This window comes from Emys orbicularis, chromosome 13, assembly GCF_028017835.1.
Source record: "Emys orbicularis isolate rEmyOrb1 chromosome 13, rEmyOrb1.hap1, whole genome shotgun sequence".
NCBI lineage: Eukaryota > Metazoa > Chordata > Testudines > Emydidae > Emys > Emys orbicularis.
In genome coordinates, this window is record NC_088695.1 from 42,300,445 (window position 1) to 42,324,514 (window position 24,070).

A 24,070-nucleotide genomic window follows, 5' to 3' on the forward strand; every position below is an offset into this window, starting at 1 on the left:
TCCGCCTTTCTCTCTGCCTATGGAGGTAGGCAGTGCTGGAGGTGAGCGGGGGGAGGCGGGGGTAGATGGGGCCGGGTCGGGTCGGCGTTCCGTGGAGAGGATAAGGACTGGCGGCGGGGGCAGTGAGGTGACCCGGTGGGGTGTACCATTGGCTCGGGGGAGTGCGTGGGCCGTTTGCTCTGGCGGTTGGGGAGGGAAGCGGTGGGAGGCGGCGGCTCTAGGGATGGGGTGTCCCACCCGCTCCGGCAGTCGGGAGGGGAGTACGGGGGGCGGTGTCCCGTGGGGGGGGGGGAGGAAGGAGTGGGGGTTGGGGTGTCCTGCCCGCGGCTCTAGGCGGCCGCCTGGGGGCGGGGGCGTCCGTCCCACCGGCGCCGGCTGCCGTGATGATTCTCCTTACACGTGTTAGACTTCTGACGCGGATGAAGTAAAGCCTAGTCTGAGCCCCCGGCGCCGGGTCCCTCTAGCTCGGGCGGGATATGGCGTCCTGCCTCCCCCTGGGCTGCGGGTTGAGCCCGGCCCGGCCCCCAGACGCGTTGTGGCTGCCGGGGAGTCGGGGCCGTGCCCTCGGGCTGGGATCCTAACAGGGCTCCTGTTCCCCGCAGGCATGACAGGAGCTGGCCTGGGACCTGCTGCAATCCCTGGAGAGCGCCTACCCAGTGCTGCTGACCCATCGCCAGCTGCTTTTCTTTTTGTAAAGGGGGAGAATGGTTAATAAAACAGCAGAAAAAAATTGTGAAACTTGTATTTCCTTATTGTGCTCTCCAGCACTGTCTTTGAACTGGTGAAGTGTCCGGCTGATGGCTTCACTGGCTAAGCAACAGTGCAACAGGAAAAAGCTTGTTCATAACTGGTGCTGCTTAGTTAAAATCTGAGTGGCTCTTTTAAGATCAAGTAACAATGTGATTACTGCACCTCTTAAATCTTAGTTGAAGACCATAATTAAATTCAAGCCCTCCCCTTTCTGAATGAAATTTCCTTTGCCTAGAGGCCCTGGACTTGTGGATGGAGGACTTCTGAAAGATATACCTGTCTCTGATCAAAGTTAATATGATCTCTACTCAGTTGCCAGCCTTGTCTTTTCATAGTGTCCTTAAGACATTGGCACACCCTTCATAGAATTAACTCTTCCTATGATGGAATAAAGGTAGCATCAGGTATACCACACTTGAAGCCTGGTGATGTATAATATACAGTTTTGCATTGTATGAGGGGGTAGAATAGCTTGCAGCAATATAGTCCTCCTCTACCCCAGTGGTGCCTAAACTTTTCCTGTCCTGTACAATTGGTGCAGTAAAGGAGCTTGAGGGGAAGGAGGTAGTGTTAAAGGCAGAGCTAGCTTAAGGGTGGAAGGGGAACAAGGGCAGGGTGGTGCTCTCCCTGTCATATGGCCCCTGAACAGTCCTCTGCTCCTAGAGGGAATGCCCTGGAGTTAGGCCTGTTGGGAATTTGTGAGCAGCAAAAACCAGGGTAAATACTTAATTTTAAACACTGGGTGAAAAGTGAAATGCACTCAAATGCTGGCAGGATCTAAAAATAAAATGAGCATAAGGCTATAATACAACAACTGAACAAAGCTTTTGCACAGTGGAATAAGATGCAACATGTGAAGTGGATAGGGAAAGAATTTTTCATCTCCCATACATAAATTGGGTTGTCACCTAATCCTATAGTAGCTTTAAGATCTATGTATAGGATTTTTCCCAAGTTTGGCCTCACTACTGTTTTCCTGCAATGAAGATCAAGCAGAGGAAAGAAAGGTGTGTAAACTGTATTTGAACCACACCACCTTGAGTAGGGCCCAGTGATTATAACTATTAAGGTTTTTCCTTCACAGTTCTAAGGCATCTTTCAAAGGTACTTAAGATGTCCACTACCCTTATCAGCCATGATCAGTGAGTTTGTCCTTCCACTTCTGGTAAGGCATACTGACTTGTAAGAGGAAGACTTGGCAGCAGCTAGAATTGAGCCTAGGACTAGACAAGGGGATAGCTTTCAGAGAGGAGCTATTTTTTGTCTTTGACCAAAATATTTTGAGAGCCACATCACATGCAAAGCGTAAAGTTAGAATTTATCAACTAATAATTGAACATATTAAAGTTATTACTACTCACCAATACTTTTAATGTGACTTCTGCTGTTTGAATTTGACTATAAACAGGAGGGAGCTATGTGTTGTGTGGTTGCAGCCCACATAATATATATGCACACACATCACCTGTATGGCCCTCAGGAGGGGCTGCAGTCCAATCAGAGCACAGCTGCAAGTGGGCCATGAGTTGTGAACCACTGGATTAAGGAATCCTACGACCTACCGTACCAAATCAGACTAGTGGCCTCTCTAAATCCAGGTTTCAGAGTAGCAGCCGTGTTAGTCTGTATCCGCAAAAAGAACAGGAGTACTTGTGGCACCTAGAGACTAACAAATTTATTAGAGCATAAGCTTTCGTGGGCTACAGCCCACTTCTTCGGATGCATATAGAGTGAAACATATATTGAGGAGATATATATACACACACATACAGAGAGCATGAACAGGTGGGAGTTGTCTTACCAACTCTGGGAGGCCAATTAAGAGAAAAAAAACTTTTGAACTGAGCCATCGTGATTATCACTACAGACAGTTTGATAAGAAGCAAGTGTGAAAATACTTACAAGGGGAGATAATTCAATGTTTGTAATGGCTCAGCCATTCCCAGTCTTTATTTAATCCTGTGTTGATTGTGTCTAGTTTGCATATCAATTCCAGCTCAGCAGTCTCTCGTTGGAGTCTGTTTTTGAAGTTTTTCTGTTTTAAGATAGCCACCCGCAGGTCTGTCATAGAATGGCCAGACAGGTTAAAGTGTTCTCCCACTGGTTTTTGAGTATTAATCACATCAGCCATACCATCAGGGGCTCGTTCACCTGCACATCTACCAATGTGATATATGCCATCATGTGCCAGCAATGCCCCTCTGCCATGTACATTGGCCAAACCCGACAGTCTCTACGCAAAAGAATTAATGGACACAAATCTGACATCAGGAATCATAATACTCAAAAACCAGTGGGAGAACACTTTAACCTGTCTGGCCATTCTATGACAGACCTGCGGGTGGCTATCTTAAAACAGAAAAACTTCAAAAACAGACTCCAACGAGAGACTGCTGAGCTGGAATTGATATGCAAACTAGACACAATCAACACAGGATTAAATAAAGACTGGGAATGGCTGAGCCATTACAAACATTGAATTATCTCCCCTTGTAAGTATTTTCACACTTGCTTCTTATCAAACTGTCTGTAGTGAGCCATCTTGATTATCACTTCAAAAGTTTTTTTCCCTCTTACTTAATTGGCCTCTCAGAGTTGGTAAGACAACTCCCACCTGTTCATGGGGGGTGGGGTGTGTGTGTGTGTGTGTGTGTGTGTGTGTCCCCTTTTTTCACTCTATATGCATCCGAAGAAGTGGGTTGTAGCCCACGAAAGCTTATACTCTAATAAATTTGTTCGTCTCTAAGGTGCCACAAGTACTCCTGTTCTTTTTTCTCTAAATCCAGTTTCCTAATTGTAGCCTGTACTCTGTTTCAAGAAATGCTGAAGTGGCCAACTGTTGGATAACCTTGGCTTATGGTTTAAAATAAGTTTATCACTTTCCTCATCTAATGTAGCTAAATAGTCTTTATCCATATGTCTACTTCCTCTACATTTGGAATACTTTTACATAAACTTTCTACTGGAACTAAATGAACCCATTTATCCATTACAGCAGCATAGAATTCAAAATTTTGATTTTTAAGCTTTTATTTTCAAAGCCAGAACAATATATCCTTTAAATCCCTTATCCTAAAGCATCAGTCTCTATAGCCTCATAGTGCAGCTTGAATTGAACATACAATAAAAATGAACTTCTGGAGAAATTGTAAGAGTGGGGTACAACATGAAAGTGGCTTCCCAAATACATCTTTTGAAAACATGGGTGTCTTGCACAAACTCAAACTACTGGCCAAACAAAATTATGCAGAAATAACTTACAAGCTATGTAATGTGTCTGACATGGGATAACTTTATTTCAGAAAACAAAGCAAGCCAATTGTAGTTACCCACATAGTTTGATTAGGAAGTGCAATATGACAATTGTGTAACAAATCTGGATATCTTTACACATTAGTGCATCTAGTCCTTTGACTTATAATTCAGTTATTGCACATAGAAATCATATAAAAGACCTGCGTACAAGACATGCAGACTTCATGAAAGGCAAATAATGCCTATGTAGTAATGAGCGCAATACCAGAACAGTATACACAAACTGGAATGGTCACAGGAGTTTAGGTAACAAATATAACCTGCTAATATTGCAATTAAAAGTAACCAAAAAATAGGTGTTCAAATATAGACTTAATTTTTAAATATATTAAATGCTAATTTTATTTATGATGTTTCAGGCAAGGTGCTGTTTAAAAAAATCTTCACTATGATAGCTTCATTTAGAGATGGTAAATCATCAAAAGTTACACAAGGTCATTCTGATTTACAACAAATGGGACTGAACACAATATACAAAGTTCTTAAAAATTTACTTTTCAAAAGAAAAAAGCAAATTATGCTATTCAAAGGGGAGCTACAAAACTCACCTTTGTAAACTAAAACATTCTGACACAAATACATGAACAGTTGGCAACACTGAGAAAAAAAAGTCATGTTAAATATCAGATATGTAGTGTTCAAATAGTTATTGATTTAATGCATACATTTAATCTTGAATCTCCACACAGGATAGAAATAAAAAGGCAGTTTTTTTCTCATAGTTTTGGCCATTTATTAGCAGAAACAGTCCTTACATCTGTCATAACCAGCTTGTGATCAGCCTGAACAACTTCAAATGCTTGAATTCCTATTTCACATACAAAACTGAGAAAAACACCTGGGTGTCAAAATCTGCCTTCAGTTACAGCTACAAATCCTCACCAACATCTGGTGATTTGAAGTCACTGTGGATGCATGGCTGTCACAGATCAGAATTTAGTCCCATGCTTTGCATGTAAACACTGGTGTCATGGGAAAACACAGCAACAGAAACTCCTATGAGAATCCCACTGTTTATTTCATTGTATAAGAGACTTCATACACAAGTAGGATAATTATTTCTGGTCAGTATGTGCAGTTTTAGACATTTTCATGTGTGCTCATATCTTTAAACATTCAGAATTAATCACAAACCATGGTGATTGTACCTCACTATGAGGCAGGCTTGCTATGGTTTGGTCTCATGGCTTTGCCTAATGCTTTCTTAATCACAATAACCCCACCAATTCCCACCTTCACTGATATTTGAGAGTGTGTGTTTTATGGCTACTTGCTTCCCAAAAAGCACTAACTTTGTATGAAAAAAATAAGTTAATATGTATACTCCACATAAATGGATTCACAATATTACCTATACATCCAATTTACATTCTTTTCTCCTGAAAGCATTTCATATTTCAATTGCTTGACACAAGCTATTGACTGCAGAAGTGAAAGAACATAAAACAGTTCATTCTACACCTCCAACTGCCTGAGAGAGAAAAATAGTCTTCCAGTTGTATACATTTGTTCCTGCCAGAGGATTTGGCATGCAGGTCCTTTACTGCAAAAGAACCACCCTTCAATGCAGCAGCATGATGTATGAACACAAACTGACCACAATTTGTGTCATCAAGCTCCTTGATCTATTACAATTAGATTTTCTTTTTTTTCTTCAGAACAGGTCATCTTAGCCTCAGTTAAAATCCTGACAACAGCCATTACAAAATAAATCAACTTATAAATGGAATTAAACTTCGTATAAGTGCAGTAAACAGGAACAATAACCAGGCATGTTGAGCGCAAAGAAATGGGTATAGGCAGTCCTCTTTAAAAAGGTGTGGCACAAGTTAAGGACAAAACTACCGCACAGTTTAAAAAACCATGAAAATAAATTTCTTAATACTGTACACTGCAAATCTTCACATTTCATGGTTGATCAGCAGCCTCTGTGACTGGATCTTTTGAAGGGCACGTAGATAAGCGGGGATCCATGGCTGAGTGCATTAGAGGAATATAAACATCATCCATGTTTGGCATGACAAAAATTTTCTGCGAAATGAAGGCAAAATTAAATGCAACTTAGTTTAATATGTCATTCAACATTTTTGGGTTTCTGATTAGCATAATTCAAAAGTAAGTAGCATACTTAAAATCAATTTCGGTTTCCCTGGGTTGGCTGGAATCTGATGCAATTTGTATATGCAAACTCTGCAGTGCCTACTAGCCACAACAGTTTGGGTAATATGTGACACTGCACCCCATATTCTTCATAGTGATTATTATGGTATGATTATAGCATAATTATGGTGTATTTTATGCAAGACGAGTCATGTGAGGGGTCATTGGAAAAGTTATGATTTGTCAAATATGATTATCCTATTTGAATGCATCTATCATTTTTGTATCTAAAGTTAGGAATATTGACTATGTATCTGTATTTCAATTGTGCTTACTCTGGGTGACAACCATAACTAGCCTTTCCAGTACAACAATGAAAAGCCAGACAGTGCTGATGGCCCATCAGCAAAGACAATGGACCCTGGAAGAACTTAACCTTCCTGTGAACATTCCAGACAGCCTGTAAGTAATGGCTGCTATGACTCTACAAGGACATGAGACCAGGCCACATGATTCTGGACGCCATCTTGGGATGTCAGTATTTTTCCACAAACCAGTCTGAGAACCAAGTTTTGAAACAAAGGGTTCCTGCCATATGCTATAAAGGCAGGGAGTGATATCATCTGTTGTTCTTCACTCCCCACGCTGAAAGATTCCTGGAAACACCTGAGCTGGGGGAAGTGCTGGACCCAGGCTAAAGGGATTTCTAGCCTGTGTATGAAGACCTGAGAAACCCAAGCTGTAAAGCTAATGCAGCTTGTGCCTTAAGAATCTACACGTCTGCCTGTACCATCAGTTAGATTGGATATGAACAGCAGAGTCTCATCCTATCTAGTATATAAAGCTTAGGTTACGTTTTTGTTTATTTGCTAGGTAATCTGCTTTGATCTGTTTGCTCTCGCTTATAATCACTAAAATCTGTCTTTTGTAGTTAATACATTTATTTTGTGTTTTAATCTAAACCAGTGAGTTTGGAGTGAAATGCATGGGAATCTTAGCTCAGAGAGCTGTTGCATATTCCTCTCCACGTTGGGGGTGGAGTGAGGGGAAGCGAACTCTATGAGCTTACGCTGTGCACCGCAATACGGTATAATTTTTGGGTTTATGCTCCAGAGGGGGTGCGTGCCTGGGGAGCTGAGAGTTACCTTGGCTTTTGCCTTTCTACAGTTGGTTCGTGCAGTGGCTAGTCAGAGAGCCCGCATGTAACTGCCGCTGGGTGTGTCCCCCCCTACCTATGTTTATGCTGATGGAAGCGTAAGACTGGGAGCGGGTCTGCAGCTTGTCACAGCTGCACAGTGTGAGAGAGGGCTCAGCCGTACCCCAGTTCCAGGTGGCACCCGGGGGGAACCCGTCACAGTATAAACCACATAATTGAAGATGAAACATTAGGAAGTGTTGAGATCCCTGCACATTTCACTCAACTCAATAAAGAGCCACAGGGAAGTGCCTGTTTCCCCCCCCGCAACCCACAGCATATGTCTCATTGCAGTTCCCTTCAAGCAGAATTCAAGGTGGCAATTTTGATCTAGCCAGTCTGCTTGATAGGTTTGTCTCAAGTTTGACTCTCCCACTCTTTTGACCATCCTGGAAATTTATATAAGTTGGGGTGATCAGTCTGCCAGATTTTCAGCAGTGCTCAGCACTAGCAGCTCTCACAGAACAGGAGAACTGCTGGATGCTGACCACTTCTGCAAATTGAAAATCTGCACTTCTCTTATGTCTGCACTAGGAATTAAGGGAACAATTTTGAACTGTAACCTCCGTTAGTTAAATGAAAAATGTCTTTAAAGTTATTAAAGAAACATACCTGAAACTCTTGTTCCAGTTTCTTTTCTATCCAGTCAGTCACAGGAACCAAAGTCACTTCTCTCTCGCCGAGCTTTGGCCGAGCTTTTAGCTCTAGATAGGGAGGTCTTCGGAAACCGTACCTCAAGAGCACACACACAAAGAGGAGAGAGTTTTTTATTGTGACTATCTCTTGAAGGAAATGCTTGAACACATTAATTGTAAAAGCAATTCAGATTTTGATGATAGCGCCTGTCACCACTCTAGTTTATAAATATTAATTCCTATTGCATCTCTTCCAAAAGACATTCCAGCTGAGTGTCTAAGCTTTTCTTGTTCTTCTCAGAACTATTTTGCATATGAAATACTCTGCAGTTTGCAGAGGAAGGTTCTATTGATACTAGAGCTTCTGACGTGATGGCGCACACATTTTGTAGCAAAACATTTCAAAGACGCTAGGCAAGGGAAGAAAGAATCACACTGATTATTTTATTTTACAGAACTGTCAAATAGCTGCAAAGATATAAAAGTACCCAGTGTCTTTTATAAAGGAAATTAGTATCACAAGTGGAAAATGACAGTTAAAAGAATTTAATTTCTATTTTGATTTACTACACTTACCATATTCTGTCAGTAGGTGGTGGTGGAATGTTAACTGCTAGTGTTCCTTTACACTCCTGTATTTCAACAGTTAGCAGTAGTGGAGTGTTGGAGACCTCTTCAATCTTCTTTTTAATGAACTCAGTCTCTGTTGCTTTCTGGAAATATTTTGACTTGGTAATTTTATCCACAATCCTCATGATCTTACTTGTCCGATGTCCTCCAACATACCTTCATATGTAGAATAAGAAAAATACATAATCAAAATGATCTGGTTTTCCTAAAAATGTCTATCTCCGCATGCTCCATGAAGGAACAGCATAGTAGGAGCTACAGGCTGTAAAAACAATGATCTGACACTAAAAGCTTTGGAATAAAATGTAGGCTGAATGCCAGGGAAAAGGTGTGTGATGGAAGCCTCAGCAGTTGAGAAATGTAAAGCAAGGCATGCTAAAAGCACTCCTCCAAAAAAAATTTTTTATACATATGCTGGGATTTTCAAGGGGTTCTAATAGAATTAGATGCCTAGCTCCTTTAGGACCCTCAAAATCTCAGTGATAGTGTAGGATTGTTCCCTAAACTATCTGGGGAATAGACTAGGCCAGATTTTCACCGGTATTCAGGTGCCCACCGGAGTTTTCAAAACAGCGCCTAAGTGCCTAACTATTTTAATTTCAATGGAAGTTAGGTGCCCAGATGCTTTTGAAAATCCTAGTAGGTGCCTAAACACCTTTGAAAATCTGGCCCTAGGTGACTTAAGAGGTCTTTTCCATCTTGACTGCCCAAACAACTTACATTTTTTTCCTGGGTGTCTTGCATAGGGTCAACTAGATGGGGCCCCAATTCTATTTGCAGCCTTTGGGCAGTACGGCAACACAAAAAAGCTACAATTTCTATGACTATCACCAATTTCATTTGCTAAATTATTTATAGATTTTCTGTGAAGTCATGCTGATTTGCAAGGTCTTCAATAAAAGTCCTAAACACAGATTCACACTGATGTGTCCAGGCAATGCTGTCAGAGTCTGTACCCAGCACAAACACCCTGCTGGTTACAAGTGACTAGTGGCTCTTCTATCCAGTCTAAGTGCACTTCCTTTCCAGATGGCACTAAAAGCATGACAATTTTTTTTTAAATGGCGAACGATGCTTACACGCCTGTCAACAGTAAGTTGGCATGATGTGTGCAAATTTGTATATCACCATCTTAACAAAAATTGTCAGGAGACAGATGCACTGAAGCATGTGCACATACATCTTGAGCTCAAGGGGACCAAACACCATGTCCCAGCTGTTTAATTATAGGTTTTTACAATTGTTACTGCGTTTAGTGTGGCGTTACTGGCAGGAGGACCAAGGAGGAAAGAAGAACCAGGCAGTAGAAGGCGGCTCCAGGAACTGTTAGCTGCACATATGCAGAAAGACTGTTTCCCCCCCCCCCCCCCCCACTACAACGGAGTCTAGATGGGATGGTAGCAAAACAGACACTTTGTTGTAAGGACAAAGTACATCTCTACTTCCTTCTACACCTAGCACATCTAGGAATCCGAGCACTGCATAAAAGCCATAAGGATGGCATCTTCCACATTCCTGCGGTGCCCAAGTCATCCACTGAATGAGATGGTCCTGACAGAACCTAGCAACAGATGAGATACCACCCCCTCTCTACAATACATGCAACTAATAATTCATGAATTTATTCAGGTTCCTTTCTCCCAGGCACTAATCTCTATTAACACAATGGGCCAATTTTCAACTGGTATAAAACCAATGTATCTCCATTAATTTCAATTCCCCGATTTACACCAGCTGTGGATCTAGCCCAAACAGAAACAGAGTTATCCATTCATTGGATACTATGGTGGCAATGGTGAAAATTTTCAAAGGCATGAAAGAGAGTTAGGTGGCCAAGCAGAATTTCCTTCTACATTTACATAAAAGTACAGATTGCATATAATTAACGTTGCCAGAACAAAAAGGGAAAACAAAGTATTTGTAAAAATATAAGATATATTACATATAAATAATTCTAGTATCAGAGGGGTAGCCGTGTTAGTCTGGATCTGTAAAAAGCGACAAAGAGTCCTGTGGCACCTTATAGACTAACAGACGTATTGGAGCATAAGCTTCCGTGGGTGAATGCTCACTTTGTCAGATATGTCTGTTAGTCTATAAGGTGCCACAGGACTCTTTGTCGATAAATAATTCTGACAGACCACCATATACAAATTAAATGGATTTGCCGGTTAAAAATACACACTTTGGGGAACTACTGCACAGTCAAGCTACTCTAAAAGCCATTGAAGAGAAAATAAAAGTGACAGTGATCAAATGCTATGCACTTAAGCATCAAGTTTAGAAATTCCTAAACCCTAAAGACAGGTTCAAACCCCAACAAAGGTGACCTAGTCTTTCAGCCTCTCAAGGTATTTAAGACAGCTGTGGTTTAGTTGGTGGTTTAAGCACAATGCTAGGAGTTCTATTCCTGGCTCTGCCATTGGGTGAGACATCTTAGGCATAGGCCTTGTCTATACTACAGGGGAAATTTGATCTAAGCTACACAATTTGAGTTACGTGAATAATGTAACTCAAAATCGACGTAGCTTAGACCTACTTACCGCGGGGTCCACACTACATGATATCAACGGGAGACGCTTTCCTGTTGATTCCCCCTACTCTTCTCGATCCGGTGGAGTACAGGAGTCGACGGGAGAGCGATCTGCAGTCGATTTAGCAGGTCTTCACTAGACCTGCTAAATCGACCGCCGATGCATCGCTCGTCGATCCCTCCTTAAGTGTAGACAAGCCCATAGAAACTTCAAAGTAACTTGGCGAAGTCACCACATCTGTAACATGGGATAGGGACATTTAGTCATCTTTAAAATCTGCAGATAAGTTATGGAAGTATCAGGTGTTGTAAACTGAGCACTACGCAGTTCACTCTGCAGAGATCTTTTGCACAATACATTAGAAACTAAGCTCCTGTCTTTTCTGCTATGATAACTTGCAAGAGTAGCTATTTGTTTTGGTCAATATTTCCCTTTCTTCCTTTATTGTGTACCTAATTGCCCCCCTCCATCCCAGAAGCGGCTGCTTTTCAGTTGTGCTGTTGGATGGACATATACACACACGTATATAAGTGATGCCCTTTCCCATGACAAGCACTATAGTGGAACAGAACATGAAAGGTGGTCATAATCCTTCAGCTGGCAAAGCATGGTTTAAAAAAAAATAAAAATAAAAAAATCAGGTAAACGTCTCACCCTTCTGCACCAGGAGTCAGCTGCTTCTCTCCTCCCATCACCTCGGGAGCATCATCCTCCTCTGAAGACCCAGCACTAGAAGACTCCTCATCACTGTCTGCAAGGCAATATGCCCTTGGCCTGAAACTGAAAGAGACAGAGATGACAATTTCCATATGAAACTTGACATTAACACCCATTCGCTATGGGTAGCTCTTTTGGTGCCTTATATATTTATATACTAAACTGTCTGTAATCCCCCCACTCCCTTTCCTTAACTATCCAGAGAGATAAAGTAAAACAAACAAACAAATAAATGCACACTGGGATTGGTTGCAGAATCCTTGAATTAAATATACATGACTATTTATACAGAAGCCTGTTTTTCTTCAGTAAAGCCGAATCCTGCATGAAATGAGAGGGTATTGTACGGCAAGACAGAAAACAGAATGGCTATTTTGCATGCCACCTAACGGAATGGGAGATAGCTTGAAATATGTTTGCAGACACATTCTTGTTGGTGTTAGTTGCTTTCCAAAAGGTTTGAATAAAATGAAGAATGTCAAAAGTTTTTAAAAACAAACAAACCCAAACATGAGTTTTAAAATGCTGAGATGAGAATATGCAGCTGTATTTTGTGCTGAACAAGTGGATTTATATTGAATGCCAACATAGGACTCTATTCAACACAAATTTTGACTAAGGGTTCCAGGATGGGAAGTTTCAGTTTTTATTTTGGAGAGCATAAAAAATGCATACTGTGCCATGCCAGGTATGGGGTTTATGCTTCACATATGTACACAAGCTATTATCCCTGGTCACTACCAGAGTCACATGGGTCCTTTGCATCTATCTACCATAATTGTTGTGGGGTGCCAGATTTAGAAACGATGTGTAAAGTGGTGTAAATTACAAACTGGTAGGTGAGTGTACAGGAGGCTACCTGATTTTAAGAGAATCCGAGTGAAATCTACATGCTGAAGGGCCAGATGGTGGTTTAAGGGAAAGTATCTTGCCCACACACAGTTTAACTCACACCCTCCTGTTGGCTGCTTTTCTTCCTATATCTTCTCTCTTCTGGCCCCTACCTGGGCAAGTTGTACGAATTCAGGCTCTCTTACAGCACATACACCCACTTACTGGTGTGTAACTTATAGCATCTTACATATTCTTTTTTAATTGAAATCTGTGCAAAGCAATGTGTTGTGCACACTGTTGGTACTTAAGATATTGAACCTCTCATTTTAGGTGAGAAAGTCTATGATCATTAGTAGTTATGAAGACAACACCTCCTCTAGAAACTCATAGACCTTAGTGCAGTGGTTCTCAAACTTTTCTACTGGTTACCCCTTTCACATAGCACGCCTTTGAGTGTGACCTCCCCTTATAAATTAAGAACACTTTTTATATATTTAACACCATTATAAATGCTGGAGGCAAAGCAGGGTTTGGGGTGGAGGCTGACAGCTCATGACCGCCCATGTAATAACCTCATGACCCCCTGAGGGGTCCCGACCCCCAGTTTGAGAACCCCTGCCCTAGTGGGTGTTAGAGAGAGAAGGAAAAAAAGACTAAATGGGAATTTCAAGGGACACTGGGCCTGATTCTCCATTGGTCTCTAAATAATGTATTCATGTACATCCGAAATTGATAGTATTCTACACCCACTTTGCATGAATGTAAGTGATTACACAAGGTGCAGGGCACTGGAGATTCAGGTCTGAAGGCTCTGTCTACATCAAGGAAACTTGCAGTGTTGTAATTAATTGGTGTGGTTACATTAGTAATTTGTATCATTGCAGCTACAGTTGATGTAGCTACATGGGTATAAATTTCCCTAATGCAAGTTTAAAAGGGAAGGGTAAGAAAGGAATTTTGCTGCTGGGCAAAAAGAAAAAATGATTCTAGGTACTAAAATTCCTTTAAAAAAGTATTTTGTAGAATTCCCTCCATCCCACCCTAGCTGGGACACAATCTCCAATTGGTCTCTTTGTGGCACACATTTCCCGCCCTATGGGGAAATGGTTCTGCAGGCTGATCAAGTTGTAGCTCATTGTGCCAGTGAGGCACAGGAATCTGGTCAGTGACCTGGTGTATATGGCAATAGTGTAATTTCTGCTGAAGAGAGTCCATCATGGATTAAGAGGAGCAGGGGTAGTGGCGCAAAAAGGTTACTCACTTTGTACAGTAACTGCGATTCTTCAAGGTGTGTCCCCCGATGGGTGCTCCACTTCGCATGTGCATGTGCCTCCTAAGCCCTTGATCGGAGATTTTCAGTTATCAACATCCATTTGGCCTAGGCATGTACCCTATGCCTCCTTGTGCAAGGTAACAAGGCTATATAGAGATGCGCAGGCAAACTGCATTCAGTTCCTTATTCAATCAAAACATCCCCTAAGGAACAGTCTGAAGCAGAGGGGAAGGAGAATGGGTACTGGAGCACTCATGGGGGGACACATCTCAAAGAACCAGTTACTGCACCAAGTGAGTAACCTCCTCCCCATGGGTGCTCCACTTCAGGTGACTTTTGAGCAGTATCCCCAGATGGAGTTTTGAACTGCGTCCAGAATTGAAGACAGTACTGCAGAACCAAGTACCACATCGGATCTGACAGCATGGATCAGGGCATAATGTTTCAAAAATGTATGTATTGAAGCCCATGTAGCGGACCTACATATTTCAGATACTGGTACATTCTTCAGTAATGCCGTAGACATTGCCTGAGATCTGGTTGATTGTGCTATCACCCTTTTGGGGGTGAGGGGGAAAGCCCACAGCATCGTAAGTGATAATACATCCCAATATCCATCTCAATAGTTTCTGACTAGAGACTGAGCACTCCAGGGATCTACCTACGAAGGAAATGAAGAGCCTAGGTGACTTCCTAAATTGCTTGGTTCCCTTCTATCATCCATGGTACGTAAACAAGATTGTTGTAGAGAACTATGTGGCTTCAGGAAAAACCCTGATAGATGAATGGATTAAGGCGGAACTCTGACAGAACCTTAGGTAAGAATTTAGGTTGTGGGCGTGAAGAGACCTTGTCTATAAAGAACACCGTAAAGGGACGATTTGCTGTCAAGCCTCCAATCTTCCTGATCCTACTGGTCTAGGTGATGGTTACTAAAAAGACCATCTTAATAGACAAATGCAACAGAAAACAGGTTGCCATTGGTTTGAATGGAGGTCTCATAAGGTAACTGAGTACCAAGTTGAGGTTCCAGGTCGGGGTAGTGTCTCCAAACCTTTAATAAGCCTAGATGATACCAGATGTGCAAATATGGAGTATCCTTCCATTGAAGGATGAAAGACTGATATTGTGGCTAAATGGACCTTAACTGAACTAACACATAACCCTGATTTTTTTAGATCCAACAGATAATCCAGGATGAGTGAAAGTGGCACCAAATCAGGCAGAAGGCAGCACCACCACCACTAATGGAAGAATCTCTTCCATTTCTGCACACAAATAGTGTGGGTTGATCTCCTTCTACTATTCAGTAACACTTCTTGTACTTCTGTAGAGCAGAAGGATTCTAACCCCATGAACCAACAAGAAGCTATGCCCTGAGGCGGATAACCACTAGATTGGGATGAAGCACGCGACCTGCATGTTGTGACAGGAGATGAAGACTGGTCAGGAGCCTGAACAATGGTTGGACACATAGGTGAAGCAGGTAATGGTACCACTACTCTCACGCTTTATGTAAATTAACTATACTAACCACTACAAAATATTAGAAAAGCGAAGGCACGCTCAAGGCAGACATGCTAGGGTACCATGTGCGGCCACGGTGGTTGAGAAGAAACTAAGGACCATTTGTCTGCGTATCCCTATATTGCCTCGGTATTCGGCACGAGGAGGCATAGGGTATATGAGCAGGCCAAGCAGGCACTGCTAACTGAAAATCTCTGATCAACGGCTTGAGAGGCATGCACACCTGAAGTGGAGCACCCAGAGGGAAACTACTTGAAGAATAATCTTAATCAGGATGCAAAATATTACACAATAGCAACTAATTCCTGGACTCCATTTTTGGAGTAATTTTGTGCCCAAATGAGAACCAAATCTTTTCACAACAGATTCAAGTTAAGGAAGGATATGGGTGAATACACTTTGACATTAATATATCTCTTGTAATGCAAGAGCAAGAGTTTTAAGCAGTTATAAAACAAAAACTTCAGGCAAGAGTGAATTACCCAGGATTGTAATTTTAGGTGTGTAATATTTCACAGCTTGTTAAGAACATGCAATTTATAGCTGGGTTTTCTTTCATTTTTGTTGTTGTGGTTTTGTTCTCATGTTTCCCTTTTTCAAAGGAACCAGGCAGAACACTGATTGAAGCCATTGTCACTGCCCATATAAGTGGGCAGAGGAAGATGTTTAGATAAGGTTGCTGTATGGAGTCCCACCTAAGGACAGTTCAAGTACAATGCACCAGTACACAGCATTCTTCCCTAAGAGCATGTGTAAAGAATGAGGGCAATAATCTCAAATTCCTTTTTAACTAGCAAGTATCCAAGTTGTGAGGTTTGGATTTGACCTTCCTCAAAGATATCTTCGTAGGTACAAACCCACTGTAGCTCCCTGCTTGTATCAGAGCACCTAAAAGTGATGAATACCAAGTGCTTCTACACTAAGGCTGAAAGAGGTCAGTCTCACAATACTCCCAGTGAGCATTCCTAAAATAATCCCACAACTGTGACACTACCAGCCAAGACATCAGCAAGTCCTCTCTGCATTAAATTAAGTGATATCAAAGACTATCTCCAATCTCAGTATATGATGAGTGGATCATACTACATGATCACAACAGAAGGGAGTGCCATTCTCAAAGTACCTTCTTGTGCTGACTGCATGGGATTTTACTGAACTGCCACTTGTACCCTGTATTATTACGTAGTATACTAAACTAAGAGGAATTATATTGTGCAGGAGACTGCATTGCATTTCTAAATGTAGATTAGCTTGCCTGTATTTGCATACAGAAATCTCTGGTATGCTGCCTGAGACCTGCTACAGTCATTTGTTTATAGAATAGCCGTTTCACATTTTGCTCATTGGCAGTGTCTCAGAGTTGCATTTTGTGTCTGAGTGCTCTCCAGCAGGATAATATCCCAACACACTTCAGAGTACGGTCCAAAACATTAATGCAAGATACTGTTTTTGACAGAATAATGCTGGACATGTCCGTCAATATGAGGGACTGAAAGCAACTTAAAGCTAACTAGTGTTGTGCCTTTTTCAAATGAGGGAGATGTCTTTTTCCAGCTATTTGGGATGTAGGCTTTTTTGTCTGTTGTAGCTCCAGAGCCAATTTGGCTCAAGGCACTTCAGTAAAGGTCACATTCAGTCAACTGCCTACGCTCATTTATATATGGTCTGCACTGCTAACTGATATTTCCCCACTTGTTTATACAAAACTCACCCATACTCAAATCAAGTATCGCTTTGGCAGACAGTGAAGTGTGGTATGGGGAGACACTGACAGAATAAAGGTTTGTGTGTTAGGCACTGCGGTCTGGCAGAATAAGTATATTGCTGGGAGCCAGGAGGTTTGAAGTTCCACTCCTGGTTTTGCCACTGACTCTCTGAGATGCATTGGTAAGTCCTTCAACCTCCCGGTCTCAATTTTCCCATTGTGAGGGATTGCAATTTGTAAAGCATTTTGGACATGTCATAATAGTAAGATTACTTGAAGAAAAGATGTTGAAAGAAAGCTTCACTCACTCAATGAGAAATATTTATGATGGCTTCATTATTTATGGCTATTTCTGATTTCCTCATAGTAATTAACCCTTTCGTGCCAAAAATCAGATATCCCAATGCTGTCTGTTAACACACGCTCCAAGAGGTAACATTTCACCACTCAAGAAACTTCAGTTTCCAAAGGATTTGTTGGAAAGTTTTCAATCTATCATGCTTCCTTGGCATCCCTACTTAGAATGGATATGCCTTTTTACAGTCTGTTTTGCCTAGAAGTGATTGTTTTGTTGGTTTGTTTGTTTTTTTGGTGTGGCCAAAGAAGGGTAAAAAGGTTTTATATATATAGGATAGCGACAGCAGTGTTGTGATCAAAATGTTCCTGATATGATGGACCTTCAGCCTGCTTCTCATGCTACACCAGTCTCTCAAAACTCTACCTCGACAACTGGCCTGGGGATAATGATTTCTTCAAATAGGCAAGTAATATCTCACTTCTTTATTACTGTCGTGGTAAAGGCAGGTGAGCAGATTAGGTCTGGGTTGGAGAATCTTTGCAAGGCCATGCTACACCATTATGTGGCTATGTTTTATTTTTAAAGTGCTTGTCAGAAATACCTGCACAACTATGGAGATAATTATATTGTAGTATGGTTAGCTGAACTGAAGTAAGTGAAGTCATTTCTCCCCACAGTTATGAAATAGTTTTGCATATTACCATCTACCTTCTCCAGTGAAGGGCACGGACAACGACTATCAAACTTGGATTCAGAAGCATGGAGTTCAGTTCAATTTGTCATGGCAATTATCCTGACATAATCTGAACTAATACTTCACTGTGCTAATTTAATAGTTTGAATTAAGATGAGCTGTGCAGATCAGAACTGAACTGTGATTACTACTAAGGTTTCCATACTCTTCATATATCACATTTAATTTTCAGAAGCTTCAGACAGTATCCATTGTATATGGTAAAAACAAAAGTATATTGGAAGTGTCCATGGGTCAAATTGATGAACATCTGGCCCTGGGCACGATGCACACTTAGGAGAGGCCATCTAAACTACAGTTTTAGTTCTAAATTCAAAGTATACATTGCCTAGTTACTGATATTAACATTTACTTTACCTATAAATTATTGCTGTGTGAGAATTCAAACTATGGGTAAATTTAAAAAAGAGAGGTGTGGAATCAATGTGTTTGCCCGCTGTATTTCAAAGACTGTTCCTTCCTTGCAAGGATATAAATCCATACAAAGACAATTCTGTAGGTTTGAGGGAGGGGAAGCAGAATCTCCATCTCTATAGGTGTTTGTTTTTTTCCATGGGGGGGAGGGGGGCGCGCATTGTGTGGAAAAGCTCCTTTTAATATTTAGGATCACATTCTTTGTGTTAGTGACACGGATGTAAATCAAAAGTAATTTGTGTAGTGACTCCACCAAAGTCTGACATTTTACTTTATTAAAACAGAGCAGAATCCCGCACACTGACTTCAGATTCCAGATTTATCTGTGCAACAGTGCAGAATTTGGTCATTAATATGTTTTTGCTTGTATTTACTTTTTACGTCATGTCATTTAGCACTGCTATAAATCTCACTTTAATATACTTCAGAATGGACCAGGTTATGTCTTGAGCATGCAAATTAGCTTTCATTAAATATTAAGAGACAGTTTTATTTATATACCAGCAAAAGGTTAGATTTGCAAGAATATTTTCTGGATTTGTTGGCAGTGGATATCCACTAAATCATGGAGTCTGCCTACTGTTCAGGGACTGGTGATTTCTCAGGAACTACTATGACATTCTAGTTTGTTGCTGGAAGAGAAAAAGAGTTACTTTGAACCATGCAAATTCTAGGACCCCAGTGGCTACTTAAAGTCTGACTTCACTACATAGCAAAACTAGCATAGGACATATGGATTTAGGAGCATTCTTAGCTTCCAAGGATTCCGAAATGGTGTTTTTATATCCAGGCTCGATAGTACTGAGACACTAGGGGGCAGTAACAGCAAATGAGGAGGCTGAGAGCAACCTATATTAACTTAGCCTCTAACTTAATGCATTATTAAGATTCCTTTTCCTTCTAAACTTAGAGAAAGAAAACCCATTGAATGGTTTTATATAGCACAAAAAGAATCAACATTCCACAGCTAAATTAGTTGGATATTTGACAAATACCACTCACCAGATAAATACAAATCCACAGAATGATGAATCCAAACACATTATAAAAAATGAAACAAAAATAGCACAAATACAAGTTAGATAGGATACAGTATGTAATTTCTAGCCAGTTTATCTAAGAGGCATTTCTCATTTAAACATAGGAGGTAAACAGAACTGTGATATATACAAAATTGGACTTTAAAAGGTGGACGTGTTTATTCACACTGTGCAGTAAAGTTACTGAGGAGTGTCTGAACTGTTGACATGCAGGATGCAGCTATCCTTTCACATTCATTTGCAACATTATTTGTGTTATAGTAGCACCACATAATACCTTCTAGTCTAAAGAAGAAACTGGGCAGAGTATTGATTTCTCAGGCACAAATGGGAGCGTTGTGTTTATGAAAGAAAAATGGGAAACCACTATGGACTCACCAAAGGCACATTCAGCATTTAGAATTTTGCGCATGAGAGATTCAAGTCAAGTCTAATGCCTAAACAGCACATACCTAGACAACTACAAAAGAATGGTATGTAGAGCCAATGAATAGGGATGAAAATAGGTGTCAGAAAAACCTAGGCTCTACTTTCAGTTCTGCCATAGTTGTGTAATCTTAGGCAAGTTGCTCCACCTCTCTGACTCACTTTCCCCCCCATTTGTTAAACATTAATACTTGCCTGCTTACTTACTATACAAGAATAATTTGAGAACTATCTAATAACTAAAGGTCTTTGAAAATGTAACATCCATATTGGTTTATGCTCACATAATATTCGCTAATTTAAATTTCAGAAAGACTAACTACACACAAATGTGGAAACTAGTTAAACAGAAATAAAAAGGTACAGTCACAAAAGTGAAATGCCTGCAAGCTGCATGGAAACTTTTAAAAACACCATAAAAGAGGCTCACATTAAATCTATATCCCAAATTAAAAACAGTAAGAGGACCAAAAAATGCCACCATTGCTAAACAAAGTAAAAAGCAGTTAGAGGCAAAAATGCATCCTTTAAAAATTGGAAGTCCTACTAAGGAAAATAGAAAGGAGCATAAACTGTGGCAAGTCAAGTGTACAAGCATAATTAGTCAGGCCAAAAAACAATCTGAAGAGCAACTAGCCAAAGACTCAAACTAATAGCAAAACATTTTTTAAGTACATCAGAAGCAGGACGCCTGCCAAACAATCAGTGGGGACACTGGAAGATCGAGGTGCTAAAGGAGCATTCAAGGAAGATAAGACCATTGCAGAGAAACTAAATGAATTCTTTGCATCAGCCTTCACTGCAGAGGATGTGAGGGAGGTTCCCAAACATGAGCTATTCTTTTTAGGTGACAAATCTGAGGAACTGTCCCAGACTGAGGTGTCAAGAGAGGAGGCTGTGGAACAAATTGGTAAATTAAACAGGAATCAGTCACCAGGGCCAGATGGTTTTCACCCAAGCGTTCTGAAGAAACTCAAATATGAAACTGCAGAACTATTAACTGTGGTCCCTATCATTTAAATCAGCTTCTGTACCAGATGACTGGAGAATACCTAATGTGACACCATTTTTTAAAAAAGGATCCTGGCAATTTCAGGTCTGTAAGCCAAACTTCAGTATCAAGTAAATTGGTTGAAACTACAGTAAAGAACAGAATTATCAGACACACAGATGAACACGATTTGTTGGGGGAAGAGTCAACATGGGCTTTTGGAAAGGGAAATCATGCCTCACCAATCTATTAGAGTTCTTTGAGGGTGTCAACAAACATGTGGATACGGGTGATCCAGTGGATATAGTGTACTTGGACTTTCAGAAAGCCTTTGAAAAGGTCCCTCATCAAAGGCACTTAAGCAAAGTAAGCAGTCATGGGATAAGAGGGAAGGTCCTCTCATGGATGAGTAACTGGTTAAAAGACAGGAAACAAAGGGTAGGAATAAATGGTCAGTTTTCAGAATGGAGAGAGGCAAATAGTGGCATCTCGAGGGATCTGTATTGGGATTAGTGCTGTTCAACATATTCATAAATGATCTGGAAAAAGGGTAAACAGTGAGGTGGCAAAATTTGCAGATGATACAAAATTACTCAAGGTTGCTAAATCCAAAGCAGAGAGCAAAGAGTTACGAAGGGATCTCAAAAAACTGGGTGACTGGGCAACAAAATGGTAGATGAAATTCAAAATGTTGATAAATGCAAAGTAATGCACAATGGAAAAAACATGATCCCAATTATACATACAAAATGATGAGATCTAAATTAGCTGTTACTACTCAGGAAATAAAATCTTGGAGTCATTGTGGATAGTTCTCTGAAAACATCTGCTTAATGTGCAGTGGCAGTCGAAAGAGCTAAACAAATAAGAAAGTGTTATTTACTCCTTCACTTAACATAAGAACCAGGGGTCACCCAATGAAATTAATAGGCAGCAGGTTTAAAACAAACTAAAGGAAGTATTTCTTCACACAATGCACAGTCAACTTGTGGAACTTGTTGCAGGGGATGTTGTGAAGGCCAAAACTATAATGGGGTTCAAAAAAGTATTAGATAAGTTCAATGGCTATTAGCCAAGATGTCAGGGATGTCACCCCATGCTCTGGCATGTCCATAGCCTCTGACTGCCAGAAGCTAGGAGTGGATGACAGGGGATGGATCACTCGATGATTGTGTGTTCTGTTCATTCCCTCTGAAGCACCTGGCACTGGCCACTTGCAGAAGACTGGATAGATTCTCGGCTAGATGGACCATTGGTCTGATCCAGTATGGCCGTTCTTATGTTCTAATTTAGGTACACTTGGGTATCATCTGCAATATTGGTGAATATGTTAAAAATTTCACAGCAAGAATGGACAAAATTAATCTCTAGTGGGAGCCTACCAATGCCACTGGAGTTACATTGAGAATGTATTTATCCAATATTTGCAGTTAAACTAAATACTTCTATTACATACTTATCAGTGTCAAAGAAGAGAACACTGGAAGGAGACCTTATACACGTTCAAATACCTATATAAATTTGTTAGTCTCTAAGGTGCCGCAAGTACTCCTGTTCTTTTTACCTATATTTTAGTTTATCAACATTTTTCCTTTTAGAAGTTAGCATTTCACAATGTCACCATTTGTCTTTTTCTTGCAGAAAATATACAGAATAATGAAATCAGAACTTATCAGGTAATTAATGAATGAATTCAATTGATTTTAAAATAGTCTTTTCAAATCTACTTATTGGTAATTTAAATGTCTATATGTTCTAAGATTTGGGATAAAAAAAGTATTTTGTTCTGCTTACAAAAGCTTTATAATTATTATTTTTTTAAAAATAGGTCCTATTTGGAGAGCATATTTAGACCTTGTATACAGACTTATCTTCAGAATTTGCCAGGGGTCTAATGCAAGTAGAAGACATCTTAAGATCAAAATCTATTGTCTAAACAATGAAGAACTGATATAATAAAGTATATTATCTTGTTATAAAAAGTTAGTTTATGAAGATAATCAAATATCAATAAATAGAAGTAGTTGCCTGGTTCCAAATGTTATTATATACGTAAGGCCAAATTCAGTCCTCGGATACAAACATCAACTTCCACTGATCTAGAATTAAACTGCAGTAATATCTGAGGGTAGAATTAGCCCTGCCTTTCTAAACACACGTCTGGTTTCTTTCTTGGGCAGTAATATCTTACCCTTCTTTGCCAATCTCTCCAACTTTCAGTGCTTCACCAAGAGGCTCTTTACCAAGTTTGGTCAAATTCATTTTAGTCTCGAGGGTCATTAGAAAAGACCCATTGTAGGACATTTCCAAATCAATCCAAAGCCCTAGAATTGTTAATAAAAAAATTAATTTTTTTAAAATGTGACATTGCAACTTAGAGTAACTTACACAATGATTTTATATTAAAGTGATGTCAAGCTAGAAATAATTTTAGAACAAAAGCGTTCATAGGGTTACTAACACGACCAGAGATTTTTGAAAATGGAAAATATTTTTAAAATATCTTACTTTTTAACCACTTGTGCTGTTTACTTTTCACATTTCACTCAGCTTGGACAGTGCAGGTAATGAAGATGTGTCAGTTACGCTATGTGGCGAGCCCGCCCTACCATAATGCCATTATGGTTCAACTTCCAAAACTTTGGGGCATTGTTTTATATGTGAGTATAACATTTTTGCTTAGTTTTCATAAAATAAAATTATTTTTAAATTGTTTGAATCCCTGGGCTAGTTGATATCTCTTTAAACATTATATCCCGAGGCTACCAAATGAAGACTTGTCAAAACCCTTCTGCTGTCAGCCATGATTTGTTGAGGTAATATATAAATGCTCAATCACTTTTAACTCAAATTTAACTTTTTCCTGAGGTCTAACTCCAAATATATCACTCATGAAAGTTGCTGTATAAGTGTAATGTTTAACTTGCACTTT

General features: G+C 40.3%; 1 protein-coding gene and 2 non-coding genes across 3 annotated transcripts in view; 2 read left to right on the plus strand and 1 right to left on the minus strand.

Annotated features, from left to right (window-relative positions):
• The first annotated feature begins 377 nt into the window (after positions 1-377).
• LOC135888544 (small nucleolar RNA SNORD104) lies at positions 378-442 on the plus strand. Its single transcript, XR_010561887.1, has one exon. It is a non-coding gene; the product is annotated as a small nucleolar RNA SNORD104 (small nucleolar RNA).
• A 320-nt stretch (positions 443-762) lies between these two features.
• Positions 763-900, plus strand: LOC135888546 (small nucleolar RNA SNORA50). Its single transcript, XR_010561889.1, has one exon. It is a non-coding gene; the product is annotated as a small nucleolar RNA SNORA50 (small nucleolar RNA).
• A 5,073-nt stretch (positions 901-5,973) lies between these two features.
• Positions 5,974-24,070, minus strand: part of TEX2 (testis expressed 2) — a 109,512-nt gene continuing 91,415 nt past the window's right edge. Inside the window, exons 8-12 of the mRNA XM_065415037.1 lie at positions 23,330-23,462; positions 11,814-11,939; positions 8,572-8,781; positions 7,973-8,093; positions 5,974-6,096 (exon numbers count right to left, since the gene is read on the minus strand). Of these exons, the coding sequence (XP_065271109.1) occupies positions 5,974-6,096; positions 7,973-8,093; positions 8,572-8,781; positions 11,814-11,939; positions 23,330-23,462 (713 nt within the window). The remainder of the gene's footprint in view (positions 6,097-7,972; positions 8,094-8,571; positions 8,782-11,813; positions 11,940-23,329; positions 23,463-24,070) is intronic.